Consider the following 19997-nt stretch of genomic DNA (forward strand, 5'->3'; position numbering starts at 1 on the left):
ATTTCTGTATTCTCCCTCCCAACTTTATCCGTTAGCTCTTGCATTTTTCTCTGCAGCTCCATCAGTATGGTTATGACCTTTATTTTGAATTCTTTTTCAGGAAGATTGGTTAAATCTATCTCTCCAGGTTCCTTCTCAGGTGTTGTCTGCACTATTTTGGACTGTATCAAATTCTTCTGCCTTTTCATGACAATAAAGGTAGTCGTGGGGCAGTTGGCATGTATGTCAGCTAGGAGAATAAAGTCCCTACTTGATTGTTGGTCCCCTTCCTTCCCTGTGAGAACAGCGACCCCTAGTGGCTTGTGCTGGGTAGCTGCGCGCCGACAGGTTCTCTGCGACTGGCCCAGCGGCTGCGGATGTGGCTCTGCGCAGTTACTGTAGGCTTGGCCGCTCTCAGGCCGCTGCTCCGCTATGGCGGGGCGTGCCAGAGGGGGAACGGGCCTGAGGCTGTTTATCGCCGTGAGGGGCCTCAGAGCTGCGCTGCCTCCCAGGGGGTTGGAGCACCTGGATTTCCCCAGGATTCCCAGCTGCTGGGTTGAGTGTGCCGGGATGCTTCCATCCAGCTGTAAGGCCCCTGTCCGTTTAAGACTTTCAAAGAGCACTCGCTTTTCTTTTGTCCCTGGGGCACCAGGTGCGGGGACCCGCTTGCAGGTTTTACTGTTCTGATTCCCTCGTATCCAGCACACCTCACACTGTGTGTCTACGCTCCCCGTGCGGATGGCTAGGGCTGTCTATTTAGCAGTCCTGGGCTCCCTCTCCCTCCCCGCTCTGACTCCTCTCCTCCTGCCGGGGAGCTGGAGTGAGGCACTCTTGGGTCCCACTGGGCCATGGCTTGTATCTTACCCCCTTCATGAGGCGCTGGGTTCTCGCAGATGTAGATGTAGCCTGGCTGTTGTACTGTATCTTCTGGTCTCTCTTTTAGGACTAGTTGTATTTGTTTTATTTTCAAAAATATGTATGGTTTTGGAAGGAGATTTCCGCTGAACTCACGCCACCAGTTTGGCTCCTCCTCGGTAGTGCATTCTTGATTGGAGATTTTTTTCCTTTTAGCACTTTGACTATATCATGCCTGCAAAATTTCTGCTGAAAAATCAATTTATAGTCTTAAAGGTATTCCTGTATACATAACTACTTTTTAGGTTCTGTCTTTATCTTTAACTTTTGCCGTTCTTGGTTTGGCTTTCTTTAGGCTCTTCTTGGTTGGGGCTCTCTGTATATCCTGGACTTGGATGTCTGTTTCCTTCTCAAGGTTAGGTTAGTTTTTACAGGTGTTATTTCTTCAAATAAGTTTCATGTCTCTGTCTTTCTTTCATCCTTCCTTCCTTCCTCCCTTCCTCCCTCCCTCCCTCCCTCTCTTTCACTCTCTCTCCTTCTCTGTTCCCTTTCTTCTTTCTACTTCCCCTTCTGAGACCCTTATAATGCTAATTTAGTATTTCTGATGTTGTCCCAGAGGCCCTTTAACCTTTCTTATTTTATTTAACTACCTCATATTCTAGGTCATTGATCCATTCTGCATCCTCTAACCTACTACTGATTCCCTCTAATTTATCTTCCATTTCAATTTTTTTATTCTTCAGCTCTGATTGGTTCTTTTTTATATTTTCATTTTGTTGACATTCTCATTAAATTCATCTGTTCTTCCAAGTTTGGTGAGAATCTTTATGACCATTATCTTGAACTCTTTTATCAGGTAGATTGCTTATATCCATTTCATTTAGTTCTTCCTTTTAGGTTTCACCTTATTTGGTTTGAAAAATATTCCTCTGTCTCCTCATTTTGTCTGACTTAATGTTTGTCTCTATGTATTAAGTAGGTCAGCTATGTCACATGGTCTTGAAGGTAGTATTCTTACATAGACGTCATCCTGTGGGGCCCAGATACACAAACTGTCTGGTAACCAGAACCAGGTATTCCAAGAGTGTTCCCTGTGTGGACTGGACGTACTCTCCTGCTGTGACTGGACTGAGACTATTGCAGGTCCACTGATGGGCAGGGCTGGTCCCTGGTACAACTGGCTAAGAAGCCTGGTTACAGCTGCTGTAGGCATGCTGGTAGGTGGGGTTAGAACCCAGTGTTGCTGGCTAGGACTTGCAGGAGTGCTGATGGGTGGGGCTGTTCCCCAATCCCCACTCTAAGTCAGGAGTTGCTTTGGAGTGGTACAGGTCTGGCTGAGGCTGCCTGCTGGGTGTGACAGGGCAAGGAGCCTCTTTGGAGGAGCTCCTGCTGGGGCAGGCAAGTTGTGTGGGGCAAGTCACAGGGCAACACTGATATGGGCAAGCAGTGCCAGCAGGATAGGTAGATAGTGTCAGAACTGGCGCCCACCATTGTCAGGCCACATAGTTGAAGGATGACAAGAAAATTGTGCCTGCAAGTGCTGCCATTCCTGGATAAAGTTCCTACTTATTCCTGCCTCTCTGGCATATGCCCTAGAATTAGACAGTAAATCTTCACATATGGCTCAGGTGCTTTTCAAGCTGCTGGCTCTATGCTGGGTCTTAGAGGGAGAAAAACTGTGTGAGGGCCCTTTAATAGTGGACTTTCAGTTCCTGTATCCTCTGGCTCTACTAGAATAAGCCTTACCGATTTTCAAAACCAGACTTTACTGGGGCTCATCTTCCTGGTAAGATCCCCAGCTCAGGGGATGCCCAGTGTGAGACTTGTACCCTTTGCTCCCTCTGGGGGAGCCTCTGCATCTGTGATATGGGTCACCAGTCCAGGAGTTTGGTTCCTGATTGAGTTTATGTCATAATCATTATGTCAGTTCTTTCTTAGTTCTTTTAGTTTCCCTGCTCCCAACCTCTTGACTCATGTCCTTTTTACTTTGTAAGAGAATTTTAACAACTCTGAGTAGTCTGTAGGCTCTTGTGTCCTGACTCTTCCCCATTTAGACAATCCTCACCACCAGAATAATCTTTCTAAAGTAAAATTACAGTTTTATTCTTTAGTGACTTCCCAGTTCCTAACCAGACCTTAGTCTAGAACTCCGGCCATTAATACCAGCTCAACTTGGCTCTTCATGGTTCTTTGTATCACCTTATACTTTTCTACTTCTTGGCTCCTGCTAAACTGCTTCTGTTCTCACATACACCTTGAATGTATGGGGGACATGTTAATTGAGATAGCATAGATTCTTTTTTGATACTATACATCAAATGAACACATGGCATTTGTTTGCTTTTTAAAAATAATTAAATAATGAACACAACATATTTTTCCCAATACAATGGGTTCAAATAAAAATTCATTCTGATTATGTGACAGCAAGACAACTCTTGAGCTTCTTAAGCCAAGAAACCCGGAACAAACCTGATTACTTGTGTGGAAGACTAGGGAGGAAAAAAAAATGAAAAGTTACTTTGTTTATATATTTTACCTCCCTACACCATTTATACATCCTTTATTATCTTTGACTAGATTAGCTGGTTCCTGTTCCTTATGGTTAAACCAGATGGTTAAATTTTTAAATTTCAAATCTCAAAATGATTTGTATTATTATTTCTATTACAGTATATATACATGAATTTCAGAAGTTCTCAGCCTAGATTTCACTATGAACTTTATAATAGTAAACTCATACATAGTATTTTGCCAGTACTACTGCATATATTTTTAGAGAATATTTGTGCTTGCAAATTCAATGATTTCAGTTTTTCTAATACTTTTGCCTCATATTCATTATTGAGGTGCATATTAATCTAATGGCAATATAGCAAACAGTTTAGCAACAGTAATAGAAAAATAAGGATTAAAATTTGACATAAAAGGGCAGCTGAACTCTTTTTATAAGTTGTAGGGAGAACATAGGCAATATAAAGGTAATTTTTTTTTTTTTTTGCATTTTAAAGATTTATGTTCTGTTTTTTCCTATACAGCACATATACTTCTCTCAACTTCTAGATTTATACAGTATTAAGTGAACATTTCTATCCAGTTCTTTCCAATTTCATAAATTATGATTTATGTATTGTAATAAATAGTCCTTTTCATAGAAAAGTAAGAACACTGAGAAGTTCCGTTTCTGCCAGAATCAGAATTTACACATACTAGATCATGCTTCAAAATTAATTTCTTAACAGCTTTTTTGAAATATAATTCATATGCCATAGAATTCACTCATTTAAAGTGTACATATTTTTAGTATATGTGCAACTCTCACAATAATCTAATTTTAGAATATTTTATTCCTTTCAAAAAGAAACCCCATACTCATTATAAGGTCACTCCCCATTAATCCCAAACATCACCCCCTAATTACCCAGCTTTAGATAACTCTAATCTACTTTCTGTCTTTATAGTTTGCCTATTCTGGACATTTCTTATGAAAGAAATCAAATAATATATGGTCCTTTGTGGCAGGTTCCTTAGCATAATATTTTCAGAGTTGATCCCATATTGCAGCATACCTCAGCACTTCATTTCTCTTTATTGCCGAATAATATTCCATTGTGTGAGTATATTACATTTTGTTTATCCATTCACCATGCACATTTGGGTTGGTTTCACTTTGGGGATACTACAAATAATGCTGCTGTGAACATATATGTACAATTTTATACGTGGGCATTTTATACTTCTTTAAGCTTTTTTAAATAATATTTTTATAGCTTTAGACTTACATTTAGATCTATGATCCATTTTGATTTAATTTTATATTTGAGGTAAGACTCCAACTTTATTCTTTTGCATGTTCATGTCCAGTTGCTCCAGCACCATCTGCTGAAAGCTATTCTTTTCTTTTTCCCCCATTGAATTGTCTTGGTACCATCATCAAAAAGAAATTGATAACAAATACAAGGGTTCATTTCTGGACCAAGGATTCTATGCCAAATAGATCTGTATGTTTATTCTTATGCCAATACCACAGTACATTGATTGCTGTAGCTTTGTAGCAAGTTTCTAAGTGGGGAATTATGAGTCCTCCAACTTTGTTCTTTTCCAAAACTACAAGACTATTTTAGCTATTCTGGATCTTTCCCATCTTCTTGTGAATTTTAGGATCATCATGTAAATTTCTACAAAAGCTTAGATTTTGATAGGGATTACATTAAGTTTCTGGATCAATTTGGGGAGTAGTTCATCTTAGCAAATATTAAGGTTTTTGATCCATGAATGTGGGTGTATTTTTAAGATCTTTAATTTTTTTTGACCATGTTTTATAGTTTTCAAGGTATACGTTTTGTACTTTTGTTAAACATTTACTTAAGTATTTTATTATTTTTTATTCTATTTTAAAAGGAGTTTTCTTAATTTTGTTAGTTCTGATTGTCATTGCTAGTGTTTAGAAGTACAGTTGATTTTTGTTGATATTGTATCCTGAACCCTTGCTGAACTCATTGGTTAGCTGTAATAGCTTTTTAGTGAATTCCTTAGGCTTTTCTGTATAAAAAATCATCTCACCTGCAAGTGGAGGTAGTTTTACTTTTTTCTTTTCAGTCAAATTACTAATTTAATCCCTCATTAATGATCTGTCAGATAGTCTGTTTCTTCTTGAGTTGGTTTTAGTGATTTATGTCTTTCTAGGAATTTGTCCATTTAATCTAATCTCTCATTTGTTGCATACAATTTTTCATAGTATTCCCTTATGATATTTTTTTATTTCTGTAAGGTATATATGATGTCTCTTCTTTCATTCCTGATTTTGTAATTTGAGTATTCTGTTTTTTGTGGGGTTTTTTTGCTCAGTCTAGCTATAGGATATCAATTTTGTTTATCATCTCAACAGAACCAATTTTTGGTTTCATTGATTTTTCTCTATTGTTTTTCTACTCCAGTTCATTTATTTTCACTTTAGTATTTATTATTTCCTTCCATCTACTTGCTTGAATTGCCCTCTTTTTTCTACTTTTTTCTAAGGTGGAAGGTTTTATTACTGATGTGAGATCTCCTCTTTCTTAATATAGGCATTTACATCCATAAGTTCACCAATGAGAATTGCTTTACCTGCATGCCATTAGTTTTGGTATGGTATGTTTTCATTTCCATTCATCTCTAAGAATGTTCTAATTTCTCCTGAGATTTATACTTCGATTCATTGGTTATTTAGGAGTACATTGTTTCATCTCCATATATGTGTGAATTTCCCGTATTTTCTTCTTTACTGATTTTCTACTTTCATTCCATGTGGTTCGAAAAATACTTTGATTTCAGTCCCTTCAGATTTATTGAGGCTTATTTTATGGCCTACGAGATGGTCTATCCTAAAAGATGTTCCATGTATTGAGAAGAATGTTTTCTGTTACTTTTGGGTGAAATGTTCTATAGATGTCTATATAGTCTAGTTGGTTTATACTATTATTTAAGTCTATGTTCTTGTTGTTTTAAAGTCTGATGTTAGTGTAATTGCTCAGCTCTTTTGGTTACTTTGCACGGTATCTTTTTCCATTTCTTTTACTTTGAAAATTATGTGTATCTTTGAATCAAAAGTGCATTGGTGGCTATTGTTTGCTTGGTCATTTGTGTATTTCTAATGACTTGTCTAAACTAATCCCGCAAAGTCTATTTCCCCACTACGTGTAGCCTCTGATCTTGCTGCTCAAAAATTTTTTTAATGTTTTTTTATCTTTTAGCCTGGCTATCAAAGGGTCTCCCCTGAGTTGACATAATCTACTTACTAATCAAAATTTGTGCTTTAGCTCCCCCTGCACCTGCAACCAGTGAGATTTTTATCGTTTACTGTGAATATGTTTGTGATTTGAAGGCTGCTATCACAAGAATTGAGAGTATTTACATTTTTTTTTTTGGCCCATGTTCACCCAGGGACTAGTAGCTTGGAGTTTTGTTCTCTGATTCTCCAGAGAGGACATAGCAGTGGGCATGTGCAGTCTTCCAGACTACCTTAGATGACTGGATGTTGTTTTTTGGTCATGACTTCCTGGGAGTTGACCCTGACTTCAAGCTGACTATTGTTCAGCACCAGTGAGGTTTTTCCCATGTGTTGTTAAGTCTGTGTGGCTTGGAAAATGCTTTCATGTCTGTCCTCCATCTTACTGTGATGCTTCTGTGTGGGTAAAGTAGTACATGTGCATGGGCTTCTTGATGGTGTGCCCAGGAGGGTTCTTGTCAGTCTATTCCTGCTTCTCTCTATTCGAACATCTGGTGGTTATTCTGTTTTGCTTGTGTCATGGAGCTGCTAGCTTCTCTTAATGGCTTTCCACCAAGATTTCCTTTGTTTTTGACTACACCCTTAAGCATGGAGTTCTCTAACCTTTGTTCCAAAATAAAACCATTCCTTTCATGTAGGATTGCAGCTGAGTTCTTTGTTCTTATGACCTTTCTTTCACCCAGGGCAGAATCCATCTGCCACTGTACCTGAGCTGGGGTGGGAGACCAGCTTTACCTGGAGTGGCACCCTCACTCTGCAAGTGGGCACTTGGGGAGGGGTTGGCCATTCCTCATCTTAGCTTGTCTCTCCTGGTGTGAAACTTCCATGCTATAGTAAGCTAGAGTGGCGAAGACTGAGACATACTCAGCCTTTGGCACCTGGTTTCTGTCATAAGAGAGGTAGCCGCATGAATTGAAGGAGACCTGGTTTTCTTGGCCATAGCTGCCTGGAATAGAGCTTCTGCAACATGGGGCTGGAGAGGATGAGAAGCATAGTGAGAAGCCTGCCTCTCCCAGGCAAAATCTTATTTCCAGACCAGAAACTGGAGGGGAAAGGGAACCGTGATCTTGGCCTGAATGGAGTGCCTAGGGTAAACCTTCCATAATAGGGACTGAAGGAGTGGGGTAAGGGAGCATGTCGTGTCTCAAATGTCAAAGACTCTCTCTGAATTTATCCTAATGATACATCAATTATTTTAATGGTATATTGAATACACCAAAAACTGCCTAAGTGTTCACCACCTAAAATAAAATATTGCCATTAGTGAAAGCAGGTAAAATACCTTTGTTTCTGATTTTAAGTATGTGACTTGAAGGCTGCTATCACAAGTTGCTGATTTTGAAATCTACAATATGACTTGACATCTTCCTCAAGATGTATAGGAGAATCTGGCTGTCTAAATAAACTTTTAATATTTAATAATTATTGGATGTAGTTTGTTTTTTAATCCCTACAAGTATAGTAGTGGAAACATTTCTTGTGATCATAATATTTGTTAGGCCATGCATTGTTAAATCAACCTAGAACAAATGTAGTGTGCCCTAGTTAGCTTGGAAAGCCAAATTTCATACGGGAAATTGGCTTTTGTGAACATTTTTTATTTTAGAGAGAACTAAAAATGTCTAATGATTTATCAGTTACTCCATACAGTTTTACAAGATTGTGGTTCCATTTCTTATTCTGTATTATAAGTACTTTGAAGAAATGGATCGTTTCTCACTGAACTCTGTACTACTTAATTTTATTCCTAAAACACAATCCAGCCACATCACACAATCGGCAGTTTTTTTTTTTAGATGCTTCGTCCATTCATACATGTCTTTCCTAGTATTCTTTCTCTTCCTCATTTATCAAATCTTACATACCTTCTCTTTTTAAGTTTCTCTCTCCAGTCAGAAGTACATGTCTTATGTTCCCATAGCAGAAATTTGTCACCTTTCTGATTTTTTTTTTATGTATTTACTTACCTCCCTCTGTCAATTGTAAGATTTAATTTGCCTTTACCATTTTATTGTCACATAAGTTGTACATGGAACTTAATCATTGGATGAATGAATAGATAAATTAATGATTGAATGAGTGGAATAATCTTTTGTTTTACAGCCGAGAGACACACAAGATTGCAGTATTTTATATTGCTGAAGGACAAGAAGACAAACATTCTATTCTCACCAATACAGGAGGAAGTCAAGCATATGAAGATTTTGTAGCTGGTCTTGGTTGGGAGGTATTTATTGTTTTTAAATTATGCCCAATGTCATTTTATTTCTGTTTGGAAGTTGTGGTTTTCTTTTTCTCTCTAGCTTATTTTAGAAGCATTATTTTTGGATACTCAACAGCTTGTTGTTATTGCTGCATTATATGCCATCTACATAGACAGCAGCAGTTGGAACCCTGATACTGTTCTATGAGTCAGGGAGTACTAGAGCCATAGGTTTAGAAGATGTGGATTTTCCTCACAGCTGTGACTGCTAGACTTGTGGTCTTCAAACTAAGATAGGGAAAAAAATGTAGAATTTTGGAATGAGTTCAAATTTAAGTTGCTCTAACTTAAAATAGATTGTTATATTCATAGGATGTTATATGTGAATCTCACAGCTGTATCAAGGCCTAGATCCATGTTGGCATGGTTAGATTTGAGGAGATTAGTTTGTAGATCCTCAAGTTTATTAAAATTAATGCCTGAGAACCCTTCTGTAGTCTCTTGCCTCTCCTTTCCCGCTCTTCAACTTTGTAAAAGAAAGGCATACCATTTACACACCTGAGTCCTACACTGCCCCAGGTTTGGCACCCTCGCAAAATAAGTTCATCCGAGAGGGTATGTTCCTGAGAGAGAGTCTCTGACAACACAGCAAGAAATACTGAAAGGTGCTGCTCTTTTGCTTCCTGGCCACCAACTCATGGCAAGGTTTCTGTACCAAACCTGCCTTAGAATTAAAACTCAGAAGCAAGGTATTTGTCATAGAGATGTATATTAATGTTTATTTAAATGACAAATGAAGTGCCAGACATGTTCTGACAAAAAATGAATTTGATTTGTCATTAAATTAATAGCAGACATTTGTATATATTACATCAACCAAGTCTCTAGCTCTAAGATTTTAATGAAAATAGATTTAAAGCACATATATATAACATAGTACACTGGAAATTCATATCTTTTGCAACAGTTTAAACTTATAAAAATGTCATCATTGTCAGTTTAATACATAGTTTCTTGAAATTCTTGTAGAGTTACATGAGCAAACTTGTTAAACACTGCTGTGCTAGACTATAATTAAGCTTCTAGAGAGCTTTTTCTTTTAAAAAGGCATTCCAATGCCTTGTACAGTATCCAGTACATAGGCCTTTAGCATTCAGAATATGTTTTTATGGCTTACCTAACCTGCTATTTCACTTTGAGTTATTTGAGTTCTCTGGGCCTGTTTACTTCTTTATCAACAGTAATTTACTTTTTTACCTAATAGGTATGATGTGTAGTTTAGTTGAGATAATGTATGTGAGGGTGCTTTTGAAAGTATAAAGAAACATTGTAAACAGATTTGCTGTTAAAAAAAAAAAAAACAGAACAGAAAAGTATTAGTAAAAGTAAGGGACATTTGAAAAAAAAAACAAATTAGGAGTATTCACACTTCCTGATTTTAAAACTTAGTACAAAGCAGTACTAATCAAACAGTGTAGTCCTTGCACCAAGGATAGACGTACCAGTCAGTGAGACAGCATTTAGATTCCAGAAATAAACCCACATATCTATATGGTCAACTGATTTTTGACAAGAGTGCCAAGAGCATCCATTAGAGAAACAATAGTCGTTTCAACAAATAGTGCTCAAGTAATTGAATAGCCACATGCAAAATAATGAAGTTGGACTCTTACCTCACACTATATACAAAAATTAACTCAGATGGATCATAGTCCTAAATGTAAAAGTTAAAACTATAAAACTCTAGAAAGATAACATAGGAGTAAATATTCATGACCTTGGATTTTAGCAAAGGATTTTTTTTTTCAGCTTTATTGAGGTATACTTGACAAAGGGGATTCTAAAAACACTAAAAACACGAGTAAAGGGAAAATAAATAAATAAATAGGACTTCATCAAATTTTAAACTTTTCTGCTTCAAAGGATACCATCAACAAAGTGAAAAGAAAACAGCCCACAGAATTGGAGAAAGTAGTTGCAAATCATATATGTCATAAGGGGTTTCTATCAAAAATATATAAAGAACTCATACAAATCAATAACTAGAAAGCACCCAGTTTAAAATTAGGGCCTGAATAAACATTTCTCCAAAAAGATATACAAATGACCAGTAAGCACATGAAAGGATACTCGTCATAATTATCTCTAAGAGAAATGCAAATCAAAACCACAATAAGATACTCTATACCCACTAGGGTGGCTGGAATTACGGTCAAATAATAACTGTTGGCTAGTATTTGGAAGAATCTGAACTCTCATAAAGTGCTAGCAGGAGTGTGAAACAAGGCAAACACTGTGGGAAACAATCTGACAGCTCATCAGACAGTAAAACATTAAATTATCATGTGGCCAGAAATTCCACTCTTAGTTACATACCCAAGAGAAATGGAAACATATGTCTGTAATAGCATTATTCAGAATAGGCAAAAGGTGTCCATCTATGTATGAATGGATAAACAAAAGGTGGTATATCCGTATAATAGAATGTTATTTAGCCATGTAAAGGAACAAAGTAATGACATGTGCCACAATGTGATATACCTTGAAAACATGCTAAATGAAAGAAACCAGTCACAAAGACCATGAATTATGGTCCATTTATGTGAAGTATTCACAGTAGGTGTACATGATATAGCTATAGAAAGTAGGTTAGTGGTTGCTTAGGACTGACTGGGGGGATGAGGGAAGATCAAGGTGACAGCTAAAGGATATTGACCCTCTTTTTGAAGTGATGAAATGTTCTAAAATTGACTGTCAGTTACACTTTTGACGATTCACTTATCCATGAATATGCTAAAATCTAAATTCTGAAAACTTCTAACAGCTAAACACAAATCTCAAAAGCATCCATGAAAAACTGTACCTTAAGTTGTAATGTGGGAACTTTTGCTTCTGGGAAGATCAAGTAGACATACTCTCCCTATTCTTCACACTAAATAGAACAAAAACCCTGAACATTGCTGTGTAAAACAAATATAAGAAGACTTTAAAAGGTGAAGAGAAAAAGTCACAAAGGAACTTTGACACCAAGGAATGACATAATGGTGAGTTCTCAGGGTTTTATTCTTGCTTCATGTATTTTCTTCTTGCTTGGAGCTGAAGAAGCTAGCAGCCTAGAAACATCAACAAATACAGACCAAAAGAACCCCAAGAAAAGCCCACTATTTCTAGCCAAAGAACCGGGAAACGAGCAACGTAGAAAGACAGAAAACATTTAGACAGTAAGTACTCTACTCAAGCCAAACACCACAGATTATAAACACTGACTCCCATCCTCACCCCTGAAAGCAAAGGTCAGTTAGGAAGCCTAGACTTCCACCCTCACAAGACTGTAACGAGAGGCATCCCCAACACCACACTGGAGCAGTATCAGTGTCAGAGAAGACCAGGTAGCAAGCTGAGACCTTCATCTCTACAAGCTGATAACAAGTCCCCCCATCTAAAACCCCACACCACAGTGTCAGTAGAGACTAAATGAGGAATCAGAATTCTATCCCCGTCCAACAGTAATGAGGTGCCCTTCACCCTCTCCACTGGGGAGGTCAGAGGAGGCCTGTTACCATCACCCAGCAACCACCCCTACCACTGTATCAGTGGACTCTACATAGGAAGCCAGAACTCACCTCCACCTAGTAGTAATGAGGATCTCCTCTCTGAAGGTGTCAATGAAGCATGAAGATTCAGTGGGAAAGCTGTACTTCTCCTCCACCTAGCCATAGTGAGGCAGCACTGCCCCTGCTTCTCTGATAGAGCTGTTGCAGTAACAGCCAGCTAAAACAGAAGGTTTAAATAAGATTCATAGTCTCATAACATGATACGAAAATGTCCAGGCTTTGATCAAGAATTATACGAAGAACTAGGAAGGTTTGAACTGAATGAAAAGCAGGCAATAGATGCCAATACCAAGATGACCAAGATGTTTAAAGTGGCCATAATATAAATGCTTCAACAAGCAATTAGAAACATGGTTAAAACAATTAAAAAATAGAAAGTCTCAGCAAAAGAAATAAAAGATACAAAGAAGGGCTAAATGGAAATTTTAGAACTGAAAATGCAGTAACTGAAATAAAAAGCTTAGTAGGCGCACCCAGCAACAGAGTAAGGTGGATGGATATGGAGGTACAAAGAAAGAATCAAAGGAAGATAGAATAGGAAAAATTAGTCTGAACAGCAGAGAGTGAATAGATTGAAGACAATGAACATAACATCAGGGACCTGTGGTACTGTGATGGAAGATCTAACAGTCCTGGTATCTGAGTCCCAGAAGGAGAGGAGGAAGAGGTTGGGTGTGAAAATTACTACAAGAAATAATGTTAAAAACTTCCCAAATTTGGCAAGAGAAATAAAGCTAATAAAGGTAGAGATAGAAGAAGCTGGGTGAAACCCAAACAGGAGAAATCAAAAGTAACTGACACTTAAGAAATATCATAACTAAACTTCTAAAAACTAAACACAAATCTCAAAAGCATCCATGAAAAATTTAACCTCATCTATAAAAGGAAAACATTAGAATGATAGTGAATTTCCATCAGAAACTACGGTGGTCATAGGAAGTGACATAGTATTTTTTTCAAATGTTGAAAGAAAAAAATAATGTCAACCCAGAATTGTATAGCTAGCAAAGGAATGAAGCAAAACATTCTCAGATAAAGGAAAACTTAAAGAACCTGTTGCCAGCAGACCTTCCCTAACAGAACCACTAAAAGTTCTATTAACAGGAAGGAAATGATAGAATGAAACTTGGAACATTTTAAGAGCATGCCAGGAAAAAATATGGGTAAATACACTAGGCTTTAGTTCTCTTGAGTTTTCTTAATTATGTTTGATCGTTGATACAAAAGTGATTTCATTGTCTGATGTGTTTCTAAATCTAATGCCATGCAAATATTCATGGAAATTATAAACGGAGGGTAAAGGGGCATAAAATATGGTAGAGTTTCTATATTTTACCCAAACCAGTAAAATAACAACATCAGGAGACTGTAATAAATTACGTACATAAAGTATAATACCAAGAGCAAACACTAGGAAAGTATATCAAAAATTACATTCAAAAAATAATAGAAAGATAAATAAAAATGGAATTGTAGAAGATGTTCAAGTAACCTATAAAAGGCAGGAAAACTAAAACAGATAAATGAAAACCAAAGAAAAGAAAAAGAAAAATATAAAATGGCAGGCTTAACCTCTAACATATCAATGAAAAAGAAAGTAAAAGGATGGAAAAGTTGTATCACACAAACATTAATCAAAGGAAAGCCAGAGTGGCTACATTAATATTAGATATGGTAGACTAAAGAGCAAAGAAATTTACCAGAGATGGGGACATTATGTATTTATAAAGGGGTCAGTCCGCCAAGAAGACATAGCAATCCTAAATGTGTGTGCAGCAAACAATAGAACTACAAAATATATGCAACAAAGCTGACAGAACTGAAAGAAGAAATAGACAAATCCACAAGTATAGATGGAGACTTCAAAAACTGAAAGAACTAGACAAAATCAGCTACCTTGTAGAACTTAACAAAACCCTCAGCCAATAGTGTCTAATTGACATTTATGTAACACTCCACCCAGCAACATCAGAGTACATACTCTTTTCAAGTGCCTATGGAACATATACCAAGATAGACCACATATTAGGTTATAAAACCAACCTCAGCAAATTTAAAATTATTAATCATACATTATGTTCTTCAACCACAGTGGGGTGAAATTTGAAATCATTAACAGAAAGAACAGGAAAATGTCCAAACTCGGAAAGGTTATGTACTATATAATTCCATTTTTATGACATTCTTGAAATAACAGTTTTAGAAATGATGAAGAGATTAGTGATAGCCAGGGGTTTAAGAGGGGGTAGGGTAGGAGGGATGTGGGTGTGGCTCATGTAATAGGGCAACAGGGGGGGACCTTGTAATGAAGATGTTCTCTGTCTGTTAACCCTATTAGTGTCAGTATGCTGGTGGTAATGCAGTTCTGCTTTGGGAGAATCTGGCTAAAGAGTACTTGGGAATCTCTTACTGTTTCTTAAAACTTCATGAGATTCTACATCATCTACAGATAAAAAGTTTAATTAAAAACGAGATTAGCAAGTGTTACAAAAGTGTTTACAGCAAAGGAACACTAAACTGAGACTTTCTCCTTTACATAATCAGAGAATTGACTTGAAAATAATTTTCTCATACTAAAACAAAACATAACAAGAAATCTACACTAAGACACCACTTTTCACGTATCAGAGTTCATGACGTTTGATAATGTATTGAGTTTGAGGGAAACAGGCATACTCATACACTGTTGATGATAATCTCTGGAGAACAATTTGGTAGTGGGTTTCAAAATTAGAAGTGTACATGCCCTTTAACTTACAGTTCCATTTTTGACTATTTGTCCTACATATCTTTCACAAATGCATCATGATATGTTCAGTGTTATTCACTGCACCATTAACTAATAGCAAAAGATTGGAAACAGCCTGAATATCCTTCAAGTAGGGGACTAGTTAAATTATTGTACATCAAGAAAATGGACTTCTGTGGAGCCATGAAAAAGAGAGAGAAGACGCTTTACTTACAAATAAGAAGTATTTCTCAAGGTACTTTAAGTGCAAAACAAGGTGCAGAACCTTTTATATGCATGCTGTGTCAGAACATTTAGTGTGAGAAAGTATATACACATACAGAGAATAATTTAATGACATATACAGAGAACATTGTGGGGAGGATACTTTAAATTGCTTTCTGGAGGAAAATGAGTAGCTAGAGAGATGTAGAAGGAAGAATTTTGGTGTACTTTTGAATTTTTAATTATATGAATGTATTACTAAGTCAAAAAAATAAATTTTAAATATTTAAGTGACTAAGACAATCTTGTAGTGATGGCATAAAAACCAATTTGTTATTCATATATTCAGCCATTTGTAACTGATAAGATAGTTGATGTATCTTCAGTTCACATGGTGTAGAAATTTGTTTTTATAATTTTCCACACTATCAGATTTTATTATTTAAAAGCTTATGCATAAGAGGTTTCTGTGAGTGGAGAAAAGAAGCAATGTTTAAATCTTCTTTTTTTCTTTCCAATATTCCTTAATTTTCTACAGTGAACATAAGTTCCTGGCTTCTCTGTATAGCACAAATCCAGGGAATATCATCTAATGCAGTGACTCCAGTATTAGCATTTATTATGTTTACAATCGGGGAAAAATGTTTAAAAATCTTTGCACAGATTAATTATTAGTTTTCTTAGTACATTGGAAATGTAATTCTGTTTTTTTTTTCCGGGCTATGATAGGTACTAATAATTAGGAAGCCAGTTCTGATGAATAAATACAACACATCTAATCAGTCATTTTACCAAAATGACATTAACTATTTTAACTTTTCTCCAAATAATTTCCATTCTTGATTTTTGCCACTTGATTTTTACTCTCTGGCCTTTGTGTCCCTCCACATCCTTAACAATTTACTATTAACATCTAAGAAGCCTAACAAAAGATGCATAGTGCACAGCAGTTGATTTATTTCCTAATTAACTTCTACTAATTAGGGAGCCTCAAATACTGAGAAAAAAATACCAGTGTGAACAGAGCAGCTCTAACTAATAATTCTGGATCAAGCATTGTTTGATACCATGTGAAAGACTTTGTCCCCCATGTTTTTTGCAAATTGAGAAACTTAAGTTTGAGTTACTTTTTTCAGTAGTAAGTTTTTGAATTTTGTTTAGTTGATTAACATTATATGCCTCTTCGTTGCTTCTAGGTAAATCTTACAAACCACTGTGGTTTTATGGGAGGACTACAAAAAAACAAAAGCACTGGATTGACCACGCCATATTTTGCTACCTCTACAGTAGAAGTAATATTTCATGTATCAACAAGAATGCCTTCTGATTCTGATGATTCTTTGACCAAAAAAGTAAGTGCTGAGAAAAAAAGTGCTCAGAGTTAAAATCCTATTAATAAAGAGAATTCACACCCAAAGTATGTAAGTAAAGCATTATTTCTGAGTACTTCACTCTTCACCCAGTACTGTGTTCAGAAACAGGATTGTTATAGAACACACTGTTTTCCTTAGTGATATGATTGAAGGTTAATTTTAGAGGATTTGCCCTCAAGAAAATGGGGATATGACAAATTGCAAAACTTTTGTATATGTTCAAATTGGTGAAACTATATTTCAAGTCCCTTCACATATGGATAGATACAATGTTTATATTGATTGGGGAAAGAAAAAAAATAAAATGTAGGTCATTACAAAGCACTAAAACTGTAACATGTTTTATCATAAATTTTAACTAAAACTACATAGCAAATAAAATAAGTATTACTTAATTAAAATAGATTTTATTGCCTTAGAATTTATGAGAGAGAGAGAGTGGAATGGTTTTGATGGCCCATGTCTTTAAAACCTACACCACCCTTTTGGTATAGCTGGCAACATATTTAAAAATCATTCTAGTGACCACAGAGTATAATTGTATGCATTCAATCCATGTTTGGTTTTGTTAAGGAGAAACATTTTTAAAAAATAAAACCTTACCCAACATTTTTCTTTACCTTCTTCTCTCCCTTCTCCTCTCCCTCCTTCACTTCTTCTTCTCAGTTTATTCAGAACTACTGCTGAATGTAACCGTCTTAATACCATCAGTCATTTAACTTCATAATCTGTTGCCTGATATCAAAGCTCTTCACACATCATTAATAAACTATGAAAATAATGCTATTCTCACACTCTTTTGAAAAGGAACTTCAGAACTCTGCTCAAATATTTTGTAAAATTGATGTAATACCCTTGATACCTTTTGTTTACATGTTAGAAAATTGTTGGAAATTGTCTACTAAATGAGTAATGCTTACTAAAACTAATAAATGGATGCTGATCAAATTGGAATGAGTCATAAAGATGGAGGTAGTTGATGAATGGAGGAAACTATATTCAGTAACAGGTTTGCTATAGAATTTCTTGTCATGTAGTTTTTAGTACAAAATGAGCCATGAATACTGACAAAAAGATGGTGAAGAATTGGGTTGAAGTAAAAAACTTAATTAAAATTTCAATTAAGCACTTTCTTCCATCAACTCATTTTAAATCTCTATGAAAATAACCCATACACAAATTAGAGACAATTATAAGTATAGTGCAAAAAGATTAATCATTTTAATCATTAAGAACTTGGCAGTGGCTTATATTTATCATTGTCATCATTTTCTTGGCTCCATGGATACAGGTATCTTCTAAACCCCAGAGCATAGTCTAAAATTAAACATAAGATTGCAAATGTAAGAGCAGAATAAAGTACATTATTTATTATTAAAATGCTTTTTTATTTTAAGAAAATTATATTAGGATATTTTTACTTCCATGATCTTAAATCTGGTAATTATTTGATACTTGAAATTCTATTTATGCAACCTTTGTAGAAATTCAAATAAAATTTGTTATTTCCTTCAAAACAGTCACAAGGATCTGTTCTTAATTATTTTTTAAAAATCTGAAATGGATGTGTAATAATCTGTTATCATAACAAAATTAATTTTAGAAATGATAACACCATTTAAGAATTATTAAATGCATGAGTTCTGATTAAAATTATACCCTTAAATGGTGAAATTTTTAAGCACTGGCTCTATTAGGAAACCTTAAATACTTTGTTTCATCTGTAAGTATGGGAAGATTTTTTTTTTCAGTTTTTTTTTCAGTTATATATGTGTATATAAAACATAAAATTTACTATTTTAACCATTTTCAAATGTACAGTTCATTGCCATAAAATACATTGCAATGTTATACAACCATCACAAGTATCCATTTCCAGAACTTTTTAAATGGTTCAAAATATTTTGTTTTCTCTTGAGAATTCTTTGACCTTTGTGTTATTTGGAAGTACATTGTTTAATCTTCAAAGTAGTTTGGACTTTTCCAGCTATCTTTCTGTTACTGATTTCTAGTTAACCCCATAGTGATCTGAGACCAGACAACTGTATGATTTGTCTTCTTTTAAATTTGTTAAGATATGTTTTATGGCCCAAATGTCTTAACTGGTGAATGTTCCATGTGAGTCTAGGAAAAGTGTATAATCTTCTGTTGTTGGATGAAGTAGTCTATGAATGTCAATTATATCCTTTTTGATGGAGTTGTTATGTTTAACTGTATATCATTACCAATTTTCTGCCTTCTGGATTTCTCCATTTCTGTTCCTTTCTCTCTTTCTTCTTATACATATGTTAACGTCTCCATATATAATAATGGCTTCTTCTGTTTTTCCTTGCAGTTCTTTCCATTTTTCCTAATGTACTTTGACACTTTGTTGGTGGGCACATACATGTTAAGGATTGGTTATGTCTTCTTGGAGTACTGATACCTTTATCATTAGGTAATACCACTTTTTATCCCAGATAACTTTCCTTGCTCTGAAGTCTGCTCTGTCTAAAATCAATATAACTAGTTCCACTTTCTCTTCATTGATGTTATCATGGTATATCTTTCTCATCTCTTTTAATCTATATGTATCTTTAAAGTGGGTTTCTTATAGAAAACATATAGTTGAGTTTTGTTTTTTTGATCCACTCTGACACCTCTTTTAATTGGTTTATTAAGACCATTGACATTTAAAGTATATCATTGATATAGTTGGTTTACCATTTACCATATTTGTTACTCTTGTTGCTTGTACCTGTTTTGTATTCCATACTTTTTCCATACTTCTTCTGCCTTTTGTGATTATAATTGAACATTTTATATGATTCCATTTCATTCCTTTCTTAGGATACCAATCATACTTCCTTTCTTCTGTAACTATTTTTGTCATTGTCCTAGAGTTTGTACTATACATTTACAACTAATTCAAGTCCACTTTGAAATAACACTGCATTGCTTCACAGGTCCTGCAAGTACCTTATAATATGCAGGTACCATACAATATGCCTAATTCTTCCCTCATATCCCATGTGTCATTTCTATCATTCACTTTACTTATACATAAGCTTGTGTATATATATGAGCATACATAATCAAATATACTTGCTATTATTCTTTTGAACAAACTGTTACCAATTGAGAATTAGAGTAAGATCAATTAAGAATAGAAAAAATATTTTTCCTTCAATTATTGACTCTCTGATGTTCTTTTTTTCTTTATGTAGACCTGAACTTCTAACCTCTATCATTTTCTTTCTCTTTGAAGGCAGGT

The 19997-nt window shown here is 35.5% G+C and overlaps 1 protein-coding gene across 5 annotated transcripts in view; it reads left to right on the forward strand.

The window, feature by feature from the left end:
* RALGAPA1 (Ral GTPase activating protein catalytic subunit alpha 1) overlaps nt 1–19997 on the forward strand; it is a 272386-nt gene that overhangs the window by 206366 nt on the left and 46023 nt on the right. For all 5 annotated transcript variants that reach the window (XM_036881215.2, XM_057488494.1, XM_057488495.1 and 2 more), the window contains 2 exons: nt 8705–8828; nt 16568–16723. In XM_036881215.2, coding sequence (XP_036737110.2) covers nt 8705–8828; nt 16568–16723 — 280 coding nt within the window. The remainder of the gene's footprint in view (nt 1–8704; nt 8829–16567; nt 16724–19997) is intronic.

This window comes from Manis pentadactyla, chromosome 11 (assembly GCF_030020395.1).
Source record: "Manis pentadactyla isolate mManPen7 chromosome 11, mManPen7.hap1, whole genome shotgun sequence".
NCBI lineage: Eukaryota > Metazoa > Chordata > Mammalia > Pholidota > Manidae > Manis > Manis pentadactyla.